A 27,572-nucleotide genomic window follows, 5' to 3' on the forward strand; every position below is an offset into this window, starting at 1 on the left:
ACTGGACACTGAGTGTCTGAAAGGTGCAATACACACACTGGACTTTGAGTGCGAGTGTGAGAGTGAGTGTGAGAGTGAGTCACACATCCCACAAAGCAGAATGGACCGAAACGGTGAAGTTTGACTGAACCAAATTTTAGCAACATTTTTTTTTGGGGGGAGGGAGGGGGGGCAGCGGTGGTGGGAGGGGGGGGGCAGAAACAATGCAGAATCGTGTTGACGAACTTCCTGAGCCCGGGACGAAGCGGTGTATAAAGAGCAAGTGGGCGAAGGGGGTAACCAGAGCACCGGGCGGGTGGTTTCGCTGCCACCTCTTGCGCTCCCTTTGTTACCGCATTGCCTTCAGAGTTGGCCGCGGACACCGGGACCCGCAAGAGACGGGCGGGACTCGGGACGGCTCGTGTACTCACCCGGACCAGGTTACTGACGGCGGCTTGGACGGCGGCCACGGGGCCGGTCAGGTCGGGGATTGCCTTCCCGTCCACTTCGCCCTCTTCGTGCATAATCACCAGATGAGAAATCTGTTGAGCCACCGGCTCCAGAATACTTTCTATCGTCTTGGTATGAAACACAGGCATTGTGGCGGTGCGTGTGTGACCTATTCCCTTCGGAAAGGAGACGGCTACTGAATACACGACAAAGGTGTGTGTGTGGGGGGGGCGGTGGGGTGAGGGGGGGGGAATGGGGAAAAAAAAAGGTCTGTTTTATTCTGAGGCCTCTCAAGAAGCGGACTTCTCCACTGCGCTCAACTCTCCGGGTCCCGGCGAACACTCCCAGTTTTTTTTCCCCACTCTCTCTTCTCCAATCCCCCAGGAAGCCGCGGGGAGAATGCAGAACCGCACATCCCGCCCCTCCGCGCACCACCGAACCTGACGCAGCGCCACCATTCACCCGCCCACCGTTCACTTGGCGGCCAATGGCGGGCCGAGGCGGGCGGGAGTGCTCTCGTGAGTTGTCACTCCGGACGTCAGTCAAGGCCGGGGAGGGGGTGGGGTCTGTTTGCCGACCCCGCCCCCTCAGCGGCGCTGACTGCTTTGGTTGCGGCGCTCCGTCTTTTCCCGATGGCGGGTGACGTCAGGGCATTCTCTTCGCCTTAAAAGGGAATGGTGGTGGTTGGGATGGAATGTTTGACGCTGTTTGAACGGGTCGGCGTTCCAAACCGTTGGGCTGCCCCGTGCGCGCCCTCCCCCTCCGCCCCGTGCCCGACTATAAATATCAATCGTCCGCGCGGTTGTTCCAGTCAACGCTGAAACACTCTCGGCAGTAACTTCAGTCGGTGGTTCTCTTGCAAAGCTAATGACTTTCTCCCGCGGGCCAGTTCCGTCCCCACTCCCCCCCCCACTCCCCACCCGACAACCGAACTGGAGGCTTAAATGGAGAGTTTCGCCACCACTGAACTTCCGTATCTTATGTCACCGACAAGGTATGTGTTTCCTGGGTGGAAGAAAGTAGTCTCCGAACTGGCAAACGAGAGCCCCCCCCAACTCTGCTTCACGTTGGCAAAGCTCTTCACACGGATTGCTCTTGTTTTATTTCACCAGTGTGACTGACATCGAAGCTTATTCCCATCATATTTGCTCCACTCTCCGGGTGGCCGTGGAATTTCTGGCCATATGACAGCAGAATTGAGTCTTTTTCCCAGTGGCGGTCTCGGTTGGCTTAAGTACCTGCGCCAGGAGGTCAGCGGTGCTCCCAAGGCGTTGTTGATGATGCGCTGGCCCGTGAGCAGGACTTGGAGGCGCAGACTGGTCCTCGGCTCCTTCCCACCCCTCTGTTCGTAGAATCAATCGTAGAATTATACAGCACAGAAGGAGGCCGTTCGGCCCATCGCTTCTGTACAGGCTCTTTGAAAAGAGCTGTCCAAATCAATCCCACTCCCCCGCTCTCTCCCCATAGCCCTGCAAACTTGTCCTCCCCAAATAATCGTCCACTTCTCTCTTAAAAGTTGTTATCGAATCGGCTTCCACCACTCTTTCAGGCATTGCATTCCAGATCCCAACAACTTGTTGTGTGAAAAAAAAATCTCCTCACCTGACCTCTGTTTCTTTTAACAACTATTTTAAATCGGTGTCCTCAGGTTACTGACCCACCCACCAGTGGAAATAGGCTCTCCTTGTTCACCCTATCAAATCCCCTCATAATTTGTTAAGTCTCCTCTTAAACTCCTCTGCTCCAAGAAGAATAATCCTAACTTCTCTAGCCTCTCCTGATAACAACATTACATTTATATAGCGCCTTTCATGTCGGAGGACGTCCCAAGGGGCTGGAGTCCCTCATTCCTGGTACCATCCTGGTAAATCTCCTTTGTACCCTCTCCAATGCCTTGACAAGCTTCCTAAAGTGTGGTGCCCAGAACTGAATACGGTACTAACCAGCTGAGGCCTAACCAGTGTTTTATAAAGATTCATCACAGAGACACCAGGACTGTGTCCTGTTGATGTGTCCAGTTATCCCAGGACACCAATAGAAACTGCCTTCTCGAATAGTCGGAATTGAGCCTGCGGTCTCGGTAATCTGGTTCCTGCGCCAGATGGGTCTGCAGTATTCCACTTCGCTGCTGATGACAGCACATTGGCAAGGACCTGGAAGGGTAGACCAGTCACGAGGGGCAGGGAGTCATCTCACTCAGCTCCTGTTAACCCTGCAAGCCAAAGCCCTAACGGATAGGATAGTCTGAGCTGGACAAGCAGTGGGAATGTTTGCCGTACAGCAATGTCAATGGTAAGCAATGCGGTATTAGCTACTTAGACTCCAGCAGTACCCCGATGTACACTCTGGGGTCCCTAAAGTGTGTCTCTTGTCAACCTGCACCTAATACTTTCTGGAATTAGGTAAGCAGGACACGTCCCTCCAGGGAGTGAGTGCACATTCCAACAATCAATCTCTGGGATTTCCATGGTGTAGGTGAGATGCATGGAATTCTCAGCTTGGTTTGGAAACTCTTAAGCATGATCATGGGTTTCCACGTGTGTCAGACACCCATCTGACAATAAAAAAACTTGGTATAGTACCATGAGTTCTTTTACGTCCATCTTAGTAGTCAATATCACCATTCAATTTAAAGGATTCATTCTCCCAACAATGCTGAACTCCTCCAGCAATCTAATGCAGTGATACGAGAATGACGTGATGCTTAAACCCATAATCTTTGATCATTAGCAAGATGTTTTGTATTTCTTGCTTATGATGCAAATGTTTGTTGCTATCTGGAGTTTGCTCGTGATCATGTGGGAGTTTATCTTTTATTGCCTTAGATGGCTTCAAAGCTTTAACGTATAATAATAATAATCCTTGCATTTGATATAGCGCCTCATCACATCATTGAAAGGCTCAAAGTGCTTCATGGGATATACTGTAAAGTTTATATTTTGTGGCGAAACACGGCAGCCAATTGCGCACAGCAGTGTCCCACAAACAGTCATGGATTGAGTGACCAAATTATTATTATTATTAATGTCAATGTAACTGAAGCCACACACAGCTGCTTTAGGAAAATTGGGTGCTGGACATTTTCTAGGGTTCCTTGTGGCAGAGGGTATTGAAGACAATGGCTTCAATCCAAGATTTAAAATGAAACAAAGTTAACAGCACCATATGCACATATAAGGGCTGATACAAACAATCTTTTTTTAATCAGAAAGGCCCCAGATTTTGGGAAAGATGACTTAACTTTATGAAACAATCAAAATCCAGCACCTAATTGTAGATTAATTCTGTGTAAGAACTGTGTAGCTGCAAGACCTATAATGCAACATTGTTTTTTTTAAAACATACTATTTGCAGTAGAAAATGTGTGTTTATTGTAAGTGATGAAAATTGTTAACTTTCAAACTTCATGCTTTCTCTACCAAAAATATGTTCATATGTTTATTTTCAAATCATTGTTGCTGTGCTCTCTTGCCTGCTTTTGTAACATCTCTGTGAATGGGGTTTTGCTCCCTGTATTTGAAGGGGTTTGCAGGAGTGTAGATATGCCCCTGATATATACAATCAACTGACTGTCTTGTTTATCGTCCCAGTAAAAGCAGACTGGCTTTTCTAGTTATTTGCAATTTAAAAAATATTTATAAACAACAAGTTATATTTACATAACCTGTAGTTTAGTCATTAGAGCACTTGCCTCACAAGTGAGAGGACCTGGATTTGATTCCCAACAGGGCAAAACATTTCCTTACTCCACATACCTCTGTTTACCTAATGGGTAAGTAGGAACCTGGTTGTTAGTCAATTGGTGGATCGCTTTTCTGGAGGTAAAAATTCCTTTTTTTAAAAAAAAATAATACATTGGTCACTTCAATCCACGACTGCTTGTGTGGAACACTACTGGATGCAATTGGCTGCCATGTTTTGCCCACAAAATATATAGTCAATTCATTTTACAGTGTATTCTGTGAAGCACTTTGAGACATCTCGAAGATGTGATAAGGCACTGTGTCAAATACAAGGATTATTATTATTTACAGAACAAGGATTGGGGGGTAGAGAGAGAGTTTGAAGATGTTGACAGAAGGAAGGGTCAAAGAAATAGGTTTTCAGGTGGGTTTAAAATATAAACAGAATTATATTAAAGTTAAGTGTTACATTCTTGAAACAATCTGAATAAATAAAATAAAGCAAAATAAAATAAAAATTAAATCCTATTTAGGGGATGTTGTACAGAATAATATTTACATGAAAGGCATTGTAAGGCTGAATACTCTTGGATAAATTACAACTTCTTTGGCATTTACATTTTCGTTTTCTGAGCTTTTATTTTTGGTTTAAATAACTTATTATTCTGCAGGACACATCACTGCAGATGCTATATCTATATTGTTGATGCATGATGTGTATCTAAGTATACAAACTTACATAGAACATTAGTGCAACACAGAAACAGGCCTTTTTGGACCATTTTGCCCATGGTGATGCTTTCCTTGAGAATATTGAGCTTTCATACATTTCCTGAGAATTGCTTTTTGGGGGGGTAAATTTTAATATTTATTATAATATCTGTATGCTGCTTATAATTCACAGATGTATATTCCTCCTTGATCACAAGGGAATGACTTAATGGAATGTGAATAATTTTTCAAAGGAACTTCCTACTTAGCAACAGTAGAGCATGTTGCTGGACCAAGCAACTTTGATCCACTTGTGTATTCACCACATGAGTCATACAGTTATTTCTTGTGTTAAATATAACTAATGTTGTCTGTGGTATTTTTCTGCTTTTAACTTGTGCTGGCTTATCACTGCATCCTCATTGATTGCCTCTTCTGCCGGTTCCAATCTTATTCATCGCCTTCACTTTGTCTCTCCAATGGTTTCTTCTCCCTTACATCAACAACTGCAGGGTAACTCAAGACTATATCCTCGGTTCTCCCTTTACCTTCCCTCTTGGTCATCCTGATGTACAGTTAAGTTTTACCTGTATACATTTGACATCAAAATCAACTTTTCCCACTTTGACTAATGTCTGACAGGCAAGTGGACAAAACATCAGTGAACCTGGAGGTTCTATCTGAGAATATTACCATTCTCAGTGTTTGAGCCCTCAGCAACTACTGTGTCTTTTAAAGCCTGCCTTAAAAACTTATCTCTTCAATTGAACGTAGTCATCTCCTCTTCATCCACCTCCTCTTATCTTGATTGGCAGCTGACCCTGTCTTTGTGAAGCACTCTGAGATTTTATCATTTGTGAAGGGCACTGTATAAAGGCTGTAGTTGCAGTTTCTTCTTCTTACAAGTAATTCTTGCTAAATCTGTAGGTCAGTTTTTAAACTGTGATGGTTTTCAGGAAGCAACTTCTTGTTTAAGTGGTTTGACAACATTTTGTGGTTTTCTGACTACTCAGCTTTCTATTTTCAGTATATCTTCGCTACATTTAGTATGTTTTAACAGGGGAGCAATCACCCGAACTGAAAAGTAGCCGTTTGTAATTCCGTTTAAAATAAAATATGAGTTGCTATTGTTTCCATTCTCTCTCACTTCTAAAACCTTCTCTTCCTTTCTCTGCAAAAGGTACTGAGTCATGCTGTTGTTTGGTACCCCAAGGCCCAGCACCCCTCCAGTGCCTTGCCTAAGTGAGGTTTATTCATGTGTGATCTTAAAGAACAAATGTTAGCAGTTTATTCAGGTATGGGGTGTCACGGCCAAGCCTGTCCTTACCACAGAGTGCACCTTGCTAAGGGATTACAAAAAGAAGTTATCCTAGGTGATTTTTGCTTTAGCTACCTTAGAATTGCTTAGTTGCAGTGGTTCCAACCCTGGTATCATTTTAGCTGAGATCATACAGCATGAACCAGAGATGAAAGTGTACCAAGTTAAACATTGTATTTGATCACCAGAAATAATAGTTTCATCTTTTTGAAATACACTGTTATTTTTCTTGAATCCATTCAATGATATTTGAAAGTGTAAAAGGTCACAACGCCATTCAATACAAAGAGAAAATGAACAATGATTTTTAAAATAAATAAATCAATAATAGTTTATTTTTATGCTGTTGAGCATTTATTATACAGCTTGTACTGATTGATGCAAATACACCAACACTTGGAACAGTGAAAATTGCGTTGATTTCCATGCATGTTCAAAAGGTCAAAATTCTAAGTTGTTTGGGAAAATAGAACAAGGGAAGAACTAACTGATGGAGATGCCTCATTTGAGCATTTTGGCTTCAGTCATTGTTACTGCTTTCCTGCAGAGACGAGTTGTGAATTTCAAGCTTCACCGGATCAATGCAACACCAAGTGATTGTTGGGGGGAAACTCTTATGCTACCAGATGTTAAATTGCTGTAAAATGTATATTCAAAAATATTTGCATACTCCTCAGATTAGTGTTTTTCTCCCTACTAGAAACTGTGTGTGGTGGTTGTCTGGGGTGTGGGATGGGGTGACCTGAATTCAATTCTAGGCAGGGCAAAGCCTTGGGCAAGTTTCCTTACTCCACACGCCTAATAATAATCCCTCCAAAAACAAAACAATAATAAATTGGTCATTTTCAATCCATGACTGTTTGTGGGACGCTGCTGTGCGCAATTGGCTGCCGTGTTTGCCCACAAATATACAGTCAATTCACTTTACAATATATTCTGTGAAGTGCTTTGGGACGTCTAGAAGACGTGAAAAGCGCTATATCAAATGCAAGGATTATTATTATATTATGGGGTGTGGGATGGGTGGGTGTGGGGGATGTGTGGGGAGGTGTGGGATGGGGGTGCTGGGTGTGGGGAGTGCGGCGTGGGTGTGGAATGGGGGAGTGTGGGATGGAGGAGTTGGTGGGTTTAGGGCGTGAAGGGTTGGGTGTGGATGGGTGAGTGGGTGGGGTTGGGGGTGTGGGGTGGGTATGGGGGGGCTTCCTGGGTGTGGGTGTATACCTACAGATAATTGTGGATTTACTATCCTTTAAAAAATCAGTGGAATATTCTATCGTACTGTATACACATCTGTATACTACTAAATTTCCAATGTTTATTCCATAATTCTCTGATAAGAATGCTGGAAGTACAGTGATATCACTTCCAGCAAGAAAACCTGATTTATATTTCCAACTGCTAACCACATTGCTTGGAGATGATTATCTGGTTTGTTTTTTAATGTTATTAAAGGAAAGATCAGATGATTGACTAATAATATTAAAAATGGTCTACATTTGCATTGCAGCCAGGTAAGCTCAGCCGCCAGGCTCCTGCAAAATTAATTTTTAGACCATGCAGCTCTAACTTGTATATCATTTTCATGGTAATTCAATGAAAACATGCAATGCAAATCGAGTATTAAATTTGCAGAACCGTAAATGGCTGTCAATTTTTGCTCCCTCCAAGTTGTCTTACTTTAGTATGTTCCTATTTTGGTTAAATCTTTGTAGATTACTTTCACATGTATGATTTTTATGATTCTTATTCTGTGAAAGAAACCTACTTCTTGCATTCAATACTCCCTCCCTCTTCTCTTTCTGTTCTGATTTATTTTGGCCTGCATTGTGTTTCAGTGCTTATTGTGTTATTTGAAATCTGCTTACAAAAAATAAAGGGTTAAGCATGGAACATTTTTTTATGTTAAGCAGGTTATGTGTGACGACTCAAGACTTTATTTTCTTAAGGGACAGGGTTTGTAGAAGTTGAAATTCTTTGAAAGAATGAGGAATATCTAATATTGTTAATGTAATTTTCTGTAGTTTTGCTGAGATTAGCCTCAGGGCCATTGAAGAAATTTTTAACAGCGTTTTATGCTTGCATTTTTACCAGTAGTTATTGATGTCTCTCCTCCTTCCAAAAGGCAATGTACATTTGGGTGATTCCATAACAATTAAGTATGCATTGTCTTCCGGATTAAGCAGTCTTGTTCCTTATGCTGTAATGTTTTGCCGCACAATTTATTTGCATTTCTTAGACTGCATTGCCCTCTTGTGGAAATATTGTAAGCTGCATTTGATAACATCTGTTTAATATGGAAAGAAATCTCATAACACAAGATAAGATTACTGCACCTGTACTGTACTCAGACTGTATATGAGCAATTAATATGGTATAATAAAATAATTTATATTCCAAAATTATTTATTGATTAATATATTTTAGAAGATAAATATTACAGACTAATATATTTAGTTCAATGCTATAAATAATAACTTTTCTAATACAAGTCGGTGATGCTTTTATCCTGATGCTTTTATCGCTTTTATATATGTAAATTATAGTAATCACTTGCAAGGTGAGTGCTCTCATCAATATGCTGCAGCACGTTATGCTGGAATCCTGTGGTGTATTGGTTAGAGCAGTCATCTTGCAAGCTAGAGGACTTTGGTTTGATTCAACAACAACAACTTGCATTTATTTTGTGCCCTCCACCCAGGGTAGCATCCCTGGCAGGATGAAATCTTAGGCAAATTTCCTTACAGCACATTGCCTCTTGTTTACCTAGCAGTAAGTAGGAACCTGGTTATTAGTTGATTAGCAGATCATTTTCCAGGGGTAATAATCCCTTTATATAAAAAAAATTTGGTCACTCAATCTACGATTGTTTGTCAGACACTGTTGTGCGCAATTGGCTGCCAGGTTTCTCCCACACAATATACAATCATCTCAAAGACATGATAAGGTGCTATATCAAATGCAAGGATTATTGTTATCGTGAAATTCATAATAAGGTATGCAATAGAGTTGGGAATATTAGATTTCACAATGCACATTCAAAAACTATACTTTTCAGAAACAAATTGTCAGTGAATTGAAATTTTTAATTAAATATTTGAAAAAATGTTCCTGAGTTGCAATGTTTTTCTAATCTATACTCTGTGTATAATCTAATTTGATTTTATATATTTTTTAATTGCATTATATTTCCCTTTTTTAATTCAATAACTCAAAAGATCCAGAACTCTGACTGAGAAGATAAGCATGCGATTATGAGCATTCTCCTATTCTCACGAGTCAATAGAGAGTGTATATGTGTGGCTTGAGATAGATACCTGCAGATATTCCTTCCTCTTGTCTCCATTTAGTAATGTAGCTGATAACCTGGGCCAATAGAAAAGTGCAGCTGCAACTTCTCTGTGGAAAAACAGCACAATCCACTAAAAAACTGCACGACCAGCAATACCTTGGAAAAAACCACACATACAATGCAGCACAATGTTTCTGCCCCGGACCTTTGCCGGCTGTTTACCTGACGTCATTGTGGGTGGGGTGGCTAGAAGCAATGCAGCATTGCCTGCAAGAGACCAGGAACCAATACTTCAAATGGAAATGGCAGATGTTCCAGCTACAATCTTTTGATTATTCTTGGATACAAAAGCAGTTTGAGAAGACTGCAGGATTGTTAACTTAATACCTCTACTAAAAACTTGTGGAGTCCTGTAGCTCAGTGGTTAGAGCACTCGCTTTGCAAGCGAGAGACCTGAGTTCAATTCCAGGCAGAGGGCGAAACCTTGGGCAACTTTTCTTACTCCACACAGAGCCTAATAATAATCCCTCCAAAAACAATAATAAATTGGTCATTTTCAATCTACGACTGTTTGTGAGACATTGCTGTGCGCAATTGGCTGCCGCGTTCGCCCACAAATATACAGTCAATTCACTTTACAGTGTGTTCTGTGAAGCGCTTTGGGACGTCCTCCCGACGTGAAAAGCGCTATATCAAATGCAAGGATTATTATAGGATTATTATAACAACATGATATGGCAATCAGCCTAATATGCATTGTGCTACCTCAGTTGATTGCACTCTTGCCTCCAATAATTATTATTGTGGGCAACATAGAGGCCAAAGTACCAGATAAATCACTTAGAAAGACATAGGTTGATAAAAGGCAGTACTTTCTTGACAAATCCATTGAAGTTGTTTTTGTTGAAAAGGTAAAGGTGGGGATGTAGTGCACATAATAATAATAATAATCCTTGCATTTGATATAGTGCTTTTCACGTCGGGAGGACGTCCCAAAGCGCTTCACAGAACGCACTGTAAAGTGAATTGACTGTATATTTGTGGGCGAACGCGGCAGCCAATTGCGCACAGCAATGTCCCACAAACAGTCGTAGATTGAAAATGACCAATTTATTATTGTTTTGTTTTGGAGGGATTATTATTAGGCTCTGTGTGGAGTAAGGAAACTTGCCCAAAGTTTCGCCCTCGGCCTGGAATTGAACTCCGGTCTCTCGCTTGTAAAGCGAGTGCTCTAACCACTGAGCTACAGGACTCCACATGGGTTTTCAGAAGACTTGATCAGATGGGAGATTAGTAGGAAGATATTGTACACAGGGAGGAGGTATGGGGGAAAACGCAGGTAAATGGAACTGAATGTTTGCTCATCCAAAGAGCTAGCGCAGGCATATTGAGTCTAATGGGCTTCCAAATTGTACATTTCTGCAGTTGTCTACCATTGTTTGCTCCTTCAAGAACACAGGCAGTGACATTTTCACCAAGCTAAATTAGTTTTCAGTGGATTTTACATCAAATTTAGACAAAACAACTTAAAGAAACCTCAGCTGTAGTCTTAACTTCAAAGTCTTCAAAGCAGTAATCTTTTGATCTTTGAGTTAAAGGAGACTCAAGTTGCAGCAACTGTGAAAGATATGTTGATTTTACCATAGAGCCAGGATAGCAAGGCATGTATAACGAGGGTTTCTACAATTCCTGTTGATTTAAGATCAGATAATTACTTGGTGGGAAGCATTAAAGGAGTACTCGAGTAAAAAAAACTGTTTATGAACTGCACTTATTGCAAAATATTAAACTTGTTTCCGAGTTTTGATCTTCCCATCTCCGGTCTGTGCAGTGATATGATTTCAGCTGGGACTGTAGTAGATACAGTAGTTAGCCCCAGGGAGCCACATCAGCTTGGGTTCCCGATTGCAATCCAATACCCTGTACGTGGACTTCTGTTAGGGACAGAATCAGATTTCAGTGCTGAATTGCCTGCTGACGCAGGCTGCCATTGCTCACATGAGAATAATGATTACTTGGATTACAGTTGTGTTGCTGTGGACCCATACCCCAGTAGATGGGGGAGGGGTGAACAAGTCCACTTATTCGAGTCCCAGAACACAGTTAGTGCAAGAAAACATCACATGATTAAACTTGCAGTATTGTGAAACATTTCAAAGTGCTTTGTTACTCTGGAAACAGAAATGGGTACAATAATCTTAGTGGATCTGATGAAATATATAAAACGTAAGTAGCAACTATAGGTTTATATGCTATTTTGGAAAAAGGTCTTACAGTGTATAAGGAAAAAGCATAAAACAAGCGTGACAAACTAGAGTGCGCTGCTCACAATTAATTAGCATAAGCAGAGCTGTACGCTTGGCTTCTTCCAAGGTACCTCAGGTAGTGTTTGTTAGTACTCAACCTGCATCTGCACTGCAGTTTGTCAGAGCAAGAAATAATACCTGGAACTCCCTATCATCCTTCAAAGCTTTTAAAGAGAAAAACATGGAGTTCTTCTACATCCAAACACAATATTTTTGAAATGCTTCACCTTAACCCACAAAATACGCAGTCACTCCATTTTACAGTATAGCCTGTGTATATCAAATGCAAGGATTATTAACCCAGTTCTGGAACCAAAAAGTATTTTAAGAGTCCTTTCACTCATTACACAAAGTGTGAGGAGTTGAATTAATGTGGTGTACTGTGGCATGACAGGTAAATAACTTGCACAATTTGATTTGGAAACAGACATCAATTGTGTTAGAACTATAATGTTAGTATTTCATCTGATAAATCAAATTCTATTCAAAGCAAGTGCAATTTCACCTTTATTTTTAAATTCTGTATGTGATGGAGTATATTAGGTGTGGGATCCTTACATGGTAGTTTTCTTTAAAAATCACAATTGAAATCTTGACACTCGACTGGATTTAATGTTTGCAATCTGAAATCAAGGCAGCTTTCACAGAATTAGATAGACACGTATCAAGAATCAATCAGTATGTCACCATTCTTCTTGACATATTGTCTCTGGTCCAGGGCAACAATTCTGCAAATTAAGATCCTGCTATCCCGTATAACTTGCTACTGAATCCACAACTGTTTGTGGGACACTGCTGTGCACAATTGACTGCCGCGTTTCGCCCACAAAATATACAATTCACTTTGCAGTACAAGTCAATTCGCTTTGCTGTATATTCTATGAAGCGTTTTGAGACTTCTTGAAGATGTGATAAGGCGTTATATTAAATGCAAGGATTATTATTACTCCTTCACTGAGGACAATTAGGTAATTAAAGAAATAAAGGGATCATTGTTCAACACAGACGTTTTAAATCCAATCCAAACTGTAACATTCAGCATTCGTCCTCGTGATATTCATGGATTTCATATCGATCTGAAGAATGTTGAATCGTAACAAATTATAATCAGCATCTGTTCTGTATGTATTCAAAAAAAAGCCAAAGCATTCAAAAATCAGTCAACTGCTTGAAAGCTTTTTAAATTATGTTTTCCTGTTTATTTGAATCATGTGCATGTATGATAAGATTTAATCAGTAGATTCGAAGCAAGGCGCATGATTTGGATCACAGGAGAACAATCTTGAAATAGCTTCAAATTCTTTGGCTCCCTCGATACTACAGCAACAAATTGCATCTATATTGCGCTTTTCATATCCGGAGGCAATCCTGAGGACTGGACAGTTGAGGGTTTGCACTTGAGCTGGGGTTTGGATTTGGGAGGGGCAAGGGCCAGGGAGGGGAGGTGAAGGTAGGAAGATGACCGAAGGCGTGGTCGAAGCAAAAAGTCTTGAGGTAGCTCTTGAAGGAAGCGAGGGAAGGGGCGAGGCAAAGGCAAAGTTACAATTGTTTTGTTGAGTGAGAAATGTTTCAGGTTAAAATAATTTTTNAAAATGAAAACAATTAAATGTAAAGGATAAAAAGAGGATTAAGTAACCCACTGTAATTAACTGTGATATAAATTGTATCCAGCTACTTAAGTGCCACACTTCAAACCATTGTATCATAACATTGCAAACCAGTTACTACCACTATAAACACCTTGGAATTTGCAACACAATATCACAGCTCTGCATTCCATTCATAGCCACTTAGTTTTCCAATTCACTTTACCAATGAAAGAAGGGTGGGTGTGGGGGTACAATCGCAGTACTACCCTCAATAGAAATAGTTCTTGTGGCAGCATTCATACTATAAGGGCTCTTTCAATTAAAGATAGATAGGGAGGGGGCAAAGTAGTGGGATGAGAGGCAGAGTTCCAAAGATTAGGGGCGAAGGCTCAGTCACCGATGGTGAAAATGAATGGGTAGGGGATGTGCAGCAGGCGTCATCACTGATCGAGTAACCTGTCTGATGGTTTATGTGTTTTTTCTGTACTGTATAGAAAAATTACCTTTTTTAAGCAAAGTACCATACATCTATATATATACATGTAGTCAGCAAAACCCTCCACTTTTTGCACTGTGTCTTTTACTTATTTTACTTATCTTTTATTCTTTTACTTATCACTTTAAAGTCTATGTATGTACATACATAAAATTTATGATATTCATTTATTATTCAGAATTAAAACCTTATTCTTTAATTGGAAAAGGATGCAGCATGATTGCTAATAAATTTCCTTTCTTATTTTGAGGAGACAGACGAGTATTGGCTGAGCCTGATCATTTGCTCCAGGTAAATAGCACACACTACAGAAAAGGCTCAGCTGGAGAGGAGCTGGGTGCAGCTGAAATTTGTAGTGAGCGAGAAGGAGGCTATTGAAGTCATTCGAAAGACAATCGTAAACTTGTGATAGTAACCAAGATAATCATGCCAAATATATTCTGAAGGAAGGTGACATTTTGCAAGTTGTGAATGAGATCCATTCGAACAGTCATTTCTTGGACTTAAATATTGCTTTTCTTTCACATTTATTTCCAACAAATGTGCAATGTCCAACTTGATAAGAATTGTATGACTGTCATTTCCCACTTGCGTATTGTCATTATTAGAAGCAAATAAATCCAACTTTAACTTAGTTACATGAAAATCTCCAGGGAAAGGTTGATTTGCAGTAAATTGAGTTCTTGAATTGTTGTTTGGAATGAAATAGTGATGTTTTCCCTAAGATTATGCCCTGGAATCAACCTGAAAAGAATGTTTGTCACTGTACTTAGTTAATAAAAATAGTTAAGTTGAACTGACTGGTATTAGGGGTTTACAAAGTCAGATCTGGTTTGATTCAGTGTGGATAAATTTGAAGCTTCCTTCTGTTGGCTGTTTTAAACAATGAATGTAGACAGTTTTTACTGATTCCTGCTTTTGGTTCAAGGTGTATTGACTATATTATATGATAGATGGAACATTCAATGGTAAGCAACTCAAGATGGGTAAAAAGGGTAGAAATATTGATCAGTGTTGCTCTAAACTATGTATATCCATATAGGTCAGAAGGCTGCAGGTTTAAATTAGCTTCCAATAATCCTTACATTTGGTATAGCACCTTTTCATGTTGGAAGGATGCTGCAAAGTACTTCGCAGGTTATACTGTAAAGTGTAGCAACTGTGTGTTTTGTGGCAGCCAATTTGCACACAGCAATGTCCCATAAAAGACATGAAAAGTGGAAAGTGCAAAAAGTGGCCAAAATATTATTTGCAAAAGAGCAATATAGGAAAGCCAAAGCCATAAAAGGTAGGATAACCCGAGCTGCACATGCAGAGAAAAGCTTGCCAGGCTGTGGTCTGAATGCTGAGGTAGGCAGTTTTAGCTGGTTAAACTCTGGTAGTTATCCCAACACACACTCAATAGTCTGCATGTTTGGCTCTTTCCAACCTGCACGTTGTACTAGGAAATATGTAAGGAGGATGGGTCCTTCTGGGGAGAGAGTGCGATTCCACTCCAAACAGACGTTTCCATGTGAAAGTGGTATACATCAATCTCTGTTTTATTTTGATTCTATTGAGCATAGTGATGGATTTATGCATGTGTCAATCATCTGGTTGACTTTTTTTAAAAAAGTAAGTTAGTGTAAATGCACAGCTCATTTCGATGTTTTAAAATTTCAAGGATTTTTTATTTAATACATTTGTACATAAATCAGTGGAAAAAATAGAAAGAATCAATACAAAGTTATTATTAAAGCAGATGAATTTTGTGATTTGTATATTTATTTATATATAAAAATATCAATTTGAAAAGTTTCTGAAATATCATTGGATCATTTAACTTACATAGAACAAACATAGTTTGACTTATCCAAAAATCAATTATTGGCATAATTAAAAACCTACTTTTCATTCACCCATAAACAATATTGACTATTTGTATGGTGAATAAAATAAGTGGTACTTAAATACATATAATAATCATAGCAATAATAATAAAAAATAATTAAATCTATACAAAAAATCTGTTAACTAGTTCTAGAGACCCTATTAGCTTTGGAATATTAACATTCAGCAAGATCATAATATATTAAAGAAGTGGTGCACCATAACCATGGTATATTTGTCACTGATTATTAATATTATAAAAGCAGAAATAAATCGCTAATTGAGAATCTGAATCTTCAGTACTTAAAAAGGAAGCCTTTATAGATAAAACACTATAAATACTCAAAATATTTTGATGGCTTTGTAGAGATATCAACACCAGATCAAATAAAGGAGATATAAAGGAGCATACAGGCTGATTTGGAAGACTTGGGCTTTGAAAATGTTCATTTGGAGATGGGGAACTTGGGTTAAGCTTTTGGAATTTCAGGAACAGCGGAACCAAACATATTTAATAGTTGGATTTCCACTAGTTGATTACAAACATTAGTTAGATCAAAATAGTTTTTTCTTTCTCTCCAAGCGGCATATTGTACTTTTAAATATCCTGACAGGTGAAGAAATGAAAATATAGTCCTTAGGTTTGCTTTATAACTGCCAAATTTCAATTAATAAATTGATTCTGCGAATGTGAACATATTGTGAAAGAAAAGGCCTGAAACAGATATTTTGGTCTTCAGATACAGTCTGTTTCTCCATTTTAAATAATAATAATCGTTGAATCTGGTGGAGCTCCTTATCACGTTGTCAAAGCATCTCAAAGTGGATTACTTGATTTTACTGTGAAGTATTGTGACTTTTTTTATAGATGTTAAAACAATGTCTGTTGAATGCTGAAAAGATGTAAAATCATTGAATTGTAATCTGGCCCAGACAAAAAATTATCAGAACTTGAACAAATTGCAGCAGGTGAGGTAGGTTGGATGAAGGTAATCCATCTACAATAACATGGTTCATTGGAAATGGTCATTCTAAGCTTATTATTGACCACCTTACTTTCTGGTCAGTCAGTTCAATCTCTTCATGGGAAATCACATATTCTGCTCAATCCACTTGATGTAGTTTGTTACTCTTGTATAAACCCCTGGTTTCTTTTCCGTGGCACATCCTTCTCCCCAGCTGACGATTCCGTAAAGAATCATCCGTCCATTATCCTCGCACACTAATGGGCCACCAGAGTCTCCCTGTTATTAAGAAAAAGAATAAAATGAATAAATCCTCTTCACCTTTATTATATCTTTGATAAATTCGGTATTTTATGTTTTTTACTGTTTTTAAAAAAAGTTGAAAAGCATCTGTACAACTATGAATTAGAATATGATTAAGTATTTAAAGAGATGAAAATGAGTAGAAATTTGGCTTTGTAAACCAATGAGAACTACTTTTTCATACATTGAAATCAAAATGTTCAACAGCTCTGGAGAATTTCATTTATAATTTACTGTAAGAAAGGTTCTCAATGGTGCTTTCTCCTATTTAGTGAGGAAAACCAAATGACCTTTGTTAAATTTACGTACTTTGCAAGAATCTGCTTTCCAGTTGGGATGCCCTGCACACAACATGTTGTCAGTTAATAGGCTTCCATAATAATCAGCCGATGTACATACTTGCTTGGAAATCAAGTTCACTTTTGCCTCCTTTAGTCGTTTGGAATAGAAAGGAGAAACTGGAAAAAATAAGCACTTGATTAAAAACAGCAGCAAAGGAAAGTTGGTCTTCAGCAAAGTGTTGCAATATTTGACTTAATATATCCTTGCACCAAGTGTTGGGAATAATGCACAGGTCTGCCTAAGTTTCTCCATCAATCACACATTTTTGAGATCCATAACAAAAAGGAATTTGACATATTGATATCAACATTTCATAGATCTTTAGATTCAACTTTCTCTGATGAGTATTATTTTTATTCCTTGCACATTTGTCATCTGTTGACTTCAATTCTGTTTGTTTGTTTCCATAACAGAGAAACATTGGGAACATTTTTTTTTGGGTGGAGAGACTTGTAGATAAAGTTACTTCATTAAAGTATAAATGTTAGTGTTCAACTTACATTCTTTCTCTTTTCCATATCCAGAAACTTCACACAGAGTCTTGTCAGGAAATGTAAGGTTTTGAGAAGGTAAGCATACCATCTGCACAAATTCAGATTCTTTAGCACACATTCCGGATGGAGCTTTTAGCTTTAAAAGGGCTAAAGGAAAAGGAATGAAAATAGTCTCAAACTTTTAAAACCTTTGATGGGAAAATCTACCATTCCACCTGATTTGCAACAGTATATTCAACAATAGTCTGTGGAACTAAACTACTGAAGGGATTTGGAAGACATTTGTGCCAGTCTGACTCAGCTGATGACCACCCCTTCACTTCACGATCGGCAGCCTGCTTCACCGCTTTGCCCCAAACCTCAGGAACTCCCTGCCTCAAACCCATCGTCTAGCTCCTTCATTGCTCACCTTCAGATTGCACCTGAAGACTTTCCTCTTTGACTGCGTGCCTATGGTCACCTCCCCTTGCTCCCATCTCAGCATCAAACTGCGCAAGTGTTCAGCGCTCTGAGATGCTACCCTGCATGAAGGCCACTATATAAATGCAAGTTGTTGCTGCTGTTGATCATGCTGTATTCATGTTATTCCCTACCGCAAAGTTGCCAGCACTTCAGGCAAAATGACTACTTTAACAAACTAAGTCTTACCTATGTCATTGTTGTATGTCATTGAATCGAACTCTTGGTGAACAGTAATATTTTCCACAAAAAATTTTTGTTCATTTTCAGAAGTTTCGTTTGTTGATGATTTTCCCAGGATTACCTGATAGTCTGTATGGAGGGTACTATATGGGAGGAAAATAGTGTTAGTCATTCCAGTAGGTAAGCTCTTCAGTCATAAAGTTGAATTAGGCTGTTGAATACTCAGCTAATATGAACTTTCATGTTCATATTAATACTATGTAACTCAAAATTTCTGAAGTGGTGCAAAGCATTCATCCAACACAGTTGCATGACGATGAATTTTAACTTACTTTGGGAGAATACAATGAGCTGCTGTCACCACCCAGCAGGGATGAATGAGACTTGCTCCACAATGAAAGAAATAATTTTCGTCTCGTCTATCTTTTCTGTAGACCGCAACCTGCCAAGGGTGAGATTTTATGGTGACAACATTTCCTCCAACAATCTTTCCAATTTTCTGCTTTCTCTGACCACATGGTGAAGCTAATGCAGGGGGGAAAAGTTTTTAAAAAACGGTGAACCTCATTGGATTATGCTTATCAAATCATGTAAACATTCAATTAACATCTTGTAAACACTATGAAAGCCTAGATCCAGACTAACCCCATCCAATTTACGGAGATGGCTTTTGGAAAAAGTTAGGTCAGATCAGTAGCACAGCCCGAAACATAAAGGTTCAGGTTTACATTTGAGCTTATAGAAAATCCACAATTATATTATTAAGAAAACAATCTTAATATATATATATTAGAATACATATACAAATGTGTGTTTGTATGTGTGTCTCTGTGAGAGAGGCTCACAATGGTAAATACTGTATCAATCACATTACTTTATCAATCACATTCAAGTTCCTTTTCACCAACTACTTGTTTCTGGAAAATGTTAACAAATCATTCGTAATAGTTTTTTTTCAATAGCAATGTTAAGATTTCACTTACTGAGTACCGGTGGACATTTTGGAATGTCACAAAACTTCCAGATATTTGCACCCTTAACAAAACACCAAGGCATGATATCATTGTCTGGATTCCTTTTGCGAGAGTAAAAAACCAAAAATAGATTAGTCAATAGGTAAACTTTAATTAAATATTAATTGAAATTAAATCAACTTATTTTGTTTATCATACTTGTTTTACAATCAATCTTTCCCCAAACCTTAAGTATTTTAAGGATGCATCACACTTAAGTTTATTCTGTATATTGCTAGAAAATCACATATATAATAATAATAATCCTTGCATTTGATATAGTGCTTTTCACGTCAGGAGGATGTTCCAAAGCGCTTCACAAAACACACTAAAGTGAATTGACTGTATATTTGTGGGCGAACGCGGCAGCCAATTGCGCACAGCAATGTCCCACAAGCAGTCGTAGATTGAAAGTGACCAATTTATTATTGTTTTTNGTTTTTTTGGAGGGATTATTATTAGGCGTGTGGAGTAAGGAAACTTGCCCAAGATTTCGCCCTTCCTGGAATTGAACCCAGGTCTCTCACTTGCAAAGCGACTGCTCTAACCACTGAGCTATTGGACTCCACAATATGGGTGAACATTGACCATTTTTCATGCATTGTAAATAACACTCCAAACTCAAGCCAAACTTAAGCCAAATTGCATGTCTTCTGAAATCATTTTGTTCAGATTTAATGTGCAAAATGTGTACAAATTGCTTTTCAATAGAAAAAATCCTATTAGGTATGTGATCTTTGGATCAATGCCAGACTTAATATGTGTAACTTTTCTCAGACCTTTTTAATTTAGATTTCTGTGAACGTTCGTGGGCCACATTAGAGAAAATTTTCCCTCATTTGGTATTCTATGATATACGATTTTATGACGGTGCCTCACCTGCAATAGTTGTGGCTCCCAAGGCCCAGCTGTAATGCATCTTCCCTCATTGCATTGTACCTTCTTTTAGCAACAGCACGTGCATTCCATTTCAAACATTTTGTACCAGACACTGTGTAATTTATTGTGCCTCTGTAGCCTATTCCATTGTCATTAATGCACTGGGTATCCACATCTAGAAAGAACACATAAATACATCAACAACAACAACAAAATTAGATTTGTAAAGCTCCTTTCAGGTCGGGAGGACATCCCAAACGCTGGACAGGCAGAGTTACGGACTCGAGCTTGGGGTCGGGGAGGGTGGAGGACATGGGAGGGAATCTGGGAGGTCGAAAGCACGGTCGAAGAGGAGGGTCTTGAGATGGGTCTTGAAGGCAGTTACATTTGGCAGTTGATTTTTGCATCTATGTATAGTACTTTTGAAGTTGAATAAAATTGTCCCATTGCTAATTAGGCAATCTATTATTTAGTTTGAATTAACATATATGCAACGTTTGAAACATGGCCAATAGGCTTTGATACTTTACAGGCACATGAAATGCCAAAGGTACCTAAAAAATTTAATAATAATCTGTGCACTTGATACAGTGCATTATTGAGGCTGGTAACTGCTTATTTGTAGGCAATTTTTTAAAATATATTTTTGGAATAGCAACATAATATTTCTGTATCTAAATGAGGGTCCTATTAGTCGAATATATATTTCCTTAAACCCCGTTCAGAGTTAAACAGGTTCTTGTACTATGTTCTCTCATCCATAATTTTTTTGAAGCATAAAAAAGCATGAGATACATCTGGGTATCTGTAAAACTGGGTTTCAACTTTCTATTAGGAAAATTGTTCTGCTCACAAATCAATGTACTGCAAAAACAATCTGTACTACCTTTTAATTAATGAATATAATTATATATCATGCAGCTAAAATCCTCGGATGTTCACATAGAATAGAGGGAATGAATTTGTGACTATGTATGGTAGGTATTCTAAAGGAGGAAAGAGGACTGTTGCTTGTACTCCCCAGCCAACTCTTTCTCCACAGCACTTTTCCTTCTCCCTCAACAAATCAGCAAAGCGTAGGAACTCAAAGTGTGCAATGGTTTTCAGCGGTATGCTGACACTTCCAGCATGTTATTCCAGAGCTCTAATGGCCTGTGGCACCACTGTACCCCACACCCACAATGTTGCTTAACTCCCCACCAATACTATTTGAATAAATATACGTCGCTCAAATTTACTCAATGGAACACTAAAATCAATAAATTTTATATGGCTGTATGCTGTGTGGAAATGCAGTTCGCCTACAAATACACAATCTCTACACTTAACATTGAAATTCTGTTTGGTACTTTAAGATGCTTTAATAGCAAGATGAGGTAATATCAAATGCAACAAATAATATTATTAAGCCAATTGTTCACTTGCAGGTCTAACGGCTTGTTTCATGGTGGCATACCTGTCTCACAGTGTTTTCCACGATATCCAGCAGGGCACAGGCAAAGGTAGTGCTCTGAGTGAAGCTGGCTTGCACACCTTCCTCCATGAAAACACTTATTTGTGGAACAATCTGTATGGATAGTAATCGGGGAACAAATTATAGGTAAGGCATAAAATCTTTTATTGAAGTCCCAAATGTGATTGTCACCAGAATTAGTGTTTTGAAACAGGGATTTACCTTTTGTGCGCACATTGTAGCACAGTGTTCTCCTTGTGCATGTGCATTTCTGTATTTCACTTTCATACAATCGCAGCCATGACTGGCCTCTTCTGTAGATTTCAGTTGGTGATTCTACACATTTATCTGGCAAGGACATATGAAATCAATTCAAATTTTAGTTTTTAATTCAAAAATAATACCATAATCAGGTTACAAATTATTCAAATTGACAAAATCAGAAATGTACCCAAAATATCTTGCTTCTTATTTAAATCTGTATTTTTGCCGGAGGGCCAAAAGGTAGAGATCGCGGGTGGGCAATGTACATTTTTTCCCTTTCCATCCTCAGTATTTTTAGGTCATTGGTAGCAGCCCATCACTATATTGCTGAGTTCAATATTGGGGGGTAGAAATGACTAACGTAAGGTAATGAACACTAATTATCTGATGAGGAATGTTTTAAAATGCCCAGACTTAACACTTAAAAAGAGATTACCTCTTTTGCTTGAAACACGATTCTTCATTCTATTCAACTTCTTCCTCATTGGAATCTGAAAATGAAAAATCTAATTTTATAAAATCATTATGCCTTTGTTGAGGGTAGACAGGGTTTAAATCAATCAAATTCAAACACACATAGGACTTTTGCCCAGGATAATACAGTTTCTTATTTATTTACAAACATACCGGAACTATACAATGATTAGGTGCCATAACAATTTGCTGTTACCTCTGCTTCTGAGTTTGAGGAAAAAGGCACTATTCAAATTCATTTTAAAACTTTCTGTAAAACTTGGAGTCAAGTTGAGATTTTTTTTGGGGGGTGGGTGAGAAAGATCATCTCTTGATTCAAAATTGGGATGGATTAAAGTTGGTGAAAGTTAATAAATATTATAAAGAAGAAAAGAAAAAATAATGAACATGGACTAAAAGGGGACAGGTATTGCTCCTCGCTACTTGGTATACCAAACATTCAGCCCTTGCTGGAAGCTTGGCCAGGAGCATTTCAAAATGCAATGTTAAAAATGTGGAGCACTGCCAAGGCACATTGGGGCACAGGTGGCAAAGAATAGAGGTTGAGAGATTTTCTGTTGAATTTCTGAAATTAGCTACAATCTGTGAACAGTTTCTAAAGCAACAGTTTCTAAGGCTTCTCTACATTGGGAAGGGAGGTGTTGAAGAAGCAGAACATGTATCGATACTAGACTGCTCTTGTTTGTCACAGGCCAAAGAGTGGTATTCATGGTAGCCCAGGAATCGATCATTGGTCTGGTCTCCGCATAAACAGGAGAAATATGAAAAAGAAAATACAAGAAAAATGGTGCATCCCCTTATTGGAAAGTAAAATGTCCTCACCACAAATAGATGTTGCTAAAAAATAGTTTTCTTAAAAGCCTCAGCCAAAGAAAATAAAGAAATTGTAATGGATGAGAAGAAACAAAGGGCTTTATAAGGAGATTGGTTTGAAGCTTACTCATAGGTTAGTTCTAGATAAAGAAGAACAAAGATAGATGCAGGATTCATATCATTTTTTAGTGCTTCGTCAGTATTGGAATTCAAGATTTTAACCAATATCATCACATCAGCAAAAGGAGACTAATGTTTTGTTGTGATATCTTTTATTCAGCTGAGTACAGCTTAATCTTGCAAACTGATAAGAAATGGAGAGAAACATCAGTAACATTTCCTTCGTGCTGCTGAAAGAATCAGAGTGATCCTAAAACTTTCAGGGAAACAAAGTCACCAAATAATCAATTGTTTGAAAAAGCCTGATTTCTCATCAGGAAAAGGTTTTGTTTAATAAATAACAGGAATCGCAACATAGTTAAATAAAATTTCTTACCATCTCGACACAGATGATGAATGATAGCAACAAAGCCAGAAATAGGATCTTCATTCTTTCTGGGAAAGTATTTCAGAATCTGCAGCAGTTAGTTTTTATATTGTTGAAGTTATTCTGAGAAACAGAAACAGTGAAGAATAAATCAATTATAATGTCTATAAAGGGCCGAATTAGCTTGATGCAATGAAAAAATAATGATTTTGAAAAAAGCTAATCTATCCTTGTGTAAGTCTGCACTTTATTCTTGTACATTTGCTTTCATCCAGACATGTTGCAACTAAGGCAGTGTTTAATTGCACGAATGTCAAGTTACTATGTGTTAAAGATTCCCATCATTTTCAGTAACTTGTGCTTTTAACCATGCATAACTGATCAAACAATGCACAAGGGTTAATGTTATATATGAGAATTCATGTTCCAGCAAAATTCTTTGAGGTGTTTAGTGGAAATGGAAACCACATTACTTTCTCCAACAACAGCATACTTGAATTCAGAGAGATTGTTTTCCTGTGTACTTTTTTAATAAAGGAAGGTTGTTTCTTTAAACACATGACAACGCTAATATTTCAGCCAATAATGCCCTATTAAGCCTGAGGTGTTGTTCATACTTAATCATGTCCAGGCTAGTCTACATCAACACTCTGATCGCCTGACTTTTCCCTCAACAAACTGCAGATCTTCCAGAACTCTTCAGCTTGTGCCCTATCCTTGTCTGTCAATGTTTGTGTTGACAACAACAACAACAACTTAGATTTATATAGCGCCCTGCACGCCGGACAGCGTCTCAGAGCACTTGACTGCTAAAGAAACACTGGATTCTATAGCTGTGGAACATTACACAGTATATAATATATCAAGTGCCATGTAGTTGCCATAAAATGTGCTGCTTTGAAACAGATCCAAGCCCTGTGGTATAGAATGAACTTGTGGGTCATTTTTATCATCTATGCTTCTTGAACAGTATTTAGATAAGAGTTCAATTTCGATAATCTACTCCATTGCTCCTGAAATTATATTTAAAAATTGTGAAATCTTGAGATTAAAATTCTACAATGCGTGCAGAGAAAGAAATTTGCTGTTTGATGATTTATTCCAGAATTCTCAGTTGTGAGTAAGAATCTTGTGGATCAATGCCTGGGAAATTGTGGTCAGAAAATAAAAATACAAAGTCAAAGTAAACTAAATCAGTTTTCTGCAGAGTTTAAATATGTCAATATTTTTTCATGTGTCAGAGTATTGAAACTCCAATGTGTAATGTTTTCTTGTGACACCTGTTATGGCTTTGGTTCCGGAAAGAATGACTATTTTCCCCCCTTAATGTCCCCAAATCATTGTTTCACACCACCCTTCCAATTGTAGGCCTTTCCAGTTTAAAGACCTATATTATTTTTTACTTTATTTGACTGTTTGTGGGGCACTGCAGTGCATAATTGGTTGCCCCTTTTCGCCCACAGAACAAACAGTCAATCCACTTTTGGATCTCCTTTTTATTCTGTGAAGGGCTTAGATACGCTTATTATTCATTTGTGTTATTTATTTATTTGCAGCGTTTCTGAACCACAAATTTTGTCATATTTAGAGTAGATATTTCTTTAGTTATAGAAATTACTAAATGCTTTCTGTCAACTTTAGATCAGCTTTGGACAAAGCTGCACAAGTCCCAAAAACTGAGTCAAGAGCAGCCATGAGAGGTCAAAGAATATGTCATTTGCTCCTCAATTGGTCAGGACCAGTGTACGGTGCAGTGACAGATAATTGTTAGGTTCATTTTAAAGTACAGAGGAAAATGAAGTTTTCTAAACTTTTTATTCCTTCACCACTGATATAATTTTGTAAGTTTTTAAAAACAGCCAAACAAAAATTGAAAGCGATGGCTATCAAAGTATAATTTCAGAAAGGCAAAGAGCAAAGGAATTTAATTTAACTTGGACCACTCCTAGAAATTCATAGGTATTCTTAATATTTCTGCCACTTGGCCTTCGTCTACAAACAAAGGTGCAAGATAGAAATGGAACCAGTTCCTGAGCAAGATTAGTCTTTGTAGTTATATTGTTAACAATGACTCTACTCACTGCTGCATGTTGAACTTTTAGATACATTTATTGATTTTTGATGCTAAGTTTAATCCAGATCCAACAGCAGTACTCGAATTATAACAGAATAATTGTGCATTGTGCAAACACAAAGCCAATGGGTATTGTTGTTAACTGTTGCCTACTGTTGTTGATGGGCAGTAATGCACCCACCCATACTGTAAGAACACCAGTTGTTCAGAAGGACACGCTTTCACAGTGTCACACCAGTCCAACCTTGAGGTTTGTTTCACAGTGGAGTCTATAACGTGCATAATTGTATGCAGGATAATTTATATAATGTCTAGTGTAACTACAGTTGTAGTGAAGCATCACTCTACTGTGGTTCAGCCGTTAATTAATAGGCTGTTGAACCATCATGAACATTTGCACAGGAGGCATTCATTGAGAAATAGGAATTAACAAATTAACAATTCCATTAAACATTGTTAATTGTTGGCCCGATGCCAGATGGTGGCTATGCAGAAACAGGAAATGTTGAAATTAGATATTCATAAAATAGTAGTATGAGTCAGATATGGTGAGAAATCAAGGACTGTTGCCATGAAAAACAATGAACAAATTCACATACTTGAAAGTAAGCAGTGAATTATTTAAATCCAGATGTGGACCCGTGACTATTTTAAAATCATCATTGCATACTCTAATTGGCTGTTGTGATAGATTTGTTAATTTTTGATGTTAATTTCAATCCGGATCCAACAGCAGTACTCGGACTGTACAGTACTCAGCAAACAATTCAGTATTTATTCCAATTACTGTAATAAATACCAGTGATAAGGCTAATTGTGCTTTCCCTTCGGCTATGAGTCCATAGACCAACGACCAAAGAGTCTATGGTAACAGGAATGTCATGAAGTGCACCTATTCTTTATAAATGGTACTTTATGCATCACACAGTATCTTAATTCCATTAAAGCTTTTCTATTACATTATTCATAAAATTGCCAGTGCTCTTAACGCAGAGCACAGATCTCTTTAGCACTCAGTAATCTTTTATATAACAAAGGTTACTGCAAATACAAAATCCATAGCTCGGTTGGTTTCGAATTGAATTTCTGCACTTGACAATACTCAGAAACTTCTGCATCTTTGTTCATTCGTAACGACGCCAAACCCACTTTACTGGTAATTCTTTGGTGTCATTATTCTTTTTTTTAACAAAAAGAGGATTTTTGTGAAATGTATTAACAATTAATACACTAAGTCAATCAGATTATTGTAAACACCAACGGTTTGCAACTTTTACCACTTTGTTAAAACATCGCAGTGAGTTACAGCAATGCACAGTCCGTCTTTTCCAACGTATTAACACAACAAAATACATATATGATCAAACCCGAAAGAGACATAACTTATAAGAGAGAGCATTGTACTTACTGTACTTACCGAAAGGCGAGTGTTCTCTGATTCTGTCTGCACTGAGCGCTTGTGTGACTTGATTCCTTTCCCGCAGCTTATAAACACTCAGCGCCGGAAGCGTTCATCCACTTACAGCTGAGTTACTGTTGGAAAATCCCTCGCTGGAGGAAACCTAAATCAAGAACTGGTATCGATGTGACTCTTCATCAACATTCACAAGCCGAAGCCCCCCCATAAAGATGAGCAACTCGGTGACATATCCTTGGAAACGTAGACATTGCAGCCAATC

General features: G+C 38.4%; 2 protein-coding genes and 1 long non-coding RNA gene across 8 annotated transcripts in view; 1 reads left to right on the top strand and 2 right to left on the bottom strand.

Annotated features, from left to right (window-relative positions):
• Nucleotides 1-652, bottom strand: part of vcla (vinculin a) — a 52,791-nt gene extending 52,139 nt beyond the window's left edge. For 2 of the 4 annotated variants that reach the window (XM_042336715.1, XM_042336714.1), the window contains exon 1: nucleotides 411-652. In XM_042336715.1, the coding sequence (XP_042192649.1) occupies nucleotides 411-578 (168 nt within the window). In that variant the 5' untranslated portion in view covers nucleotides 579-652. The remainder of the gene's footprint in view (nucleotides 1-410) is intronic. The other 2 variants (XM_007898682.2, XM_007898681.2) reach the window with 1 other exon arrangement.
• Nucleotides 653-1,363: 711 nt separating this feature from the next.
• LOC121849465 lies at nucleotides 1,364-27,437 on the top strand. Of its 2 annotated transcripts, XR_006085233.1 has the most exons (4): nucleotides 1,364-1,423; nucleotides 17,825-17,869; nucleotides 21,756-21,928; nucleotides 27,378-27,437. It is a non-coding gene; the product is annotated as an uncharacterized LOC121849465 (long non-coding RNA). The 2 variants fall into 2 exon arrangements; XR_006085232.1 differs by lacking the exon at nucleotides 27,378-27,437 and having other exon boundaries at nucleotides 21,756-21,993.
• LOC103181893 (tissue-type plasminogen activator) lies at nucleotides 16,497-27,388 on the bottom strand. Of its 2 annotated transcripts, none has more exons than XM_007898677.2 (12): nucleotides 27,311-27,388; nucleotides 23,829-23,942; nucleotides 22,482-22,536; nucleotides 22,004-22,129; nucleotides 21,785-21,895; nucleotides 20,329-20,503; nucleotides 19,420-19,511; nucleotides 18,769-18,961; nucleotides 18,443-18,579; nucleotides 17,801-17,941; nucleotides 17,268-17,416; nucleotides 16,497-16,934 (listed from the first exon to the last, which is right to left on the bottom strand). In XM_007898677.2, exons 2-12 carry the CDS (start codon nucleotides 23,880-23,882, stop codon nucleotides 16,782-16,784), a joined length of 1,386 nt encoding a protein of 461 aa, XP_007896868.2. In that variant the 5' UTR covers nucleotides 23,883-23,942; nucleotides 27,311-27,388; the 3' UTR covers nucleotides 16,497-16,781. The 2 variants fall into 2 exon arrangements, with proteins under 2 accessions (XP_007896868.2, XP_007896870.2); XM_007898679.2 differs by having other exon boundaries at nucleotides 27,302-27,388.
• Nucleotides 27,438-27,572: the final 135 nt, after the last annotated feature.

The sequence above is a fragment of the Callorhinchus milii genome, unplaced genomic scaffold (genome assembly GCF_018977255.1).
Source record: "Callorhinchus milii isolate IMCB2004 unplaced genomic scaffold, IMCB_Cmil_1.0 Scaffold7, whole genome shotgun sequence".
Taxonomy (NCBI): Eukaryota; Metazoa; Chordata; class Chondrichthyes; order Chimaeriformes; family Callorhinchidae; genus Callorhinchus; species Callorhinchus milii.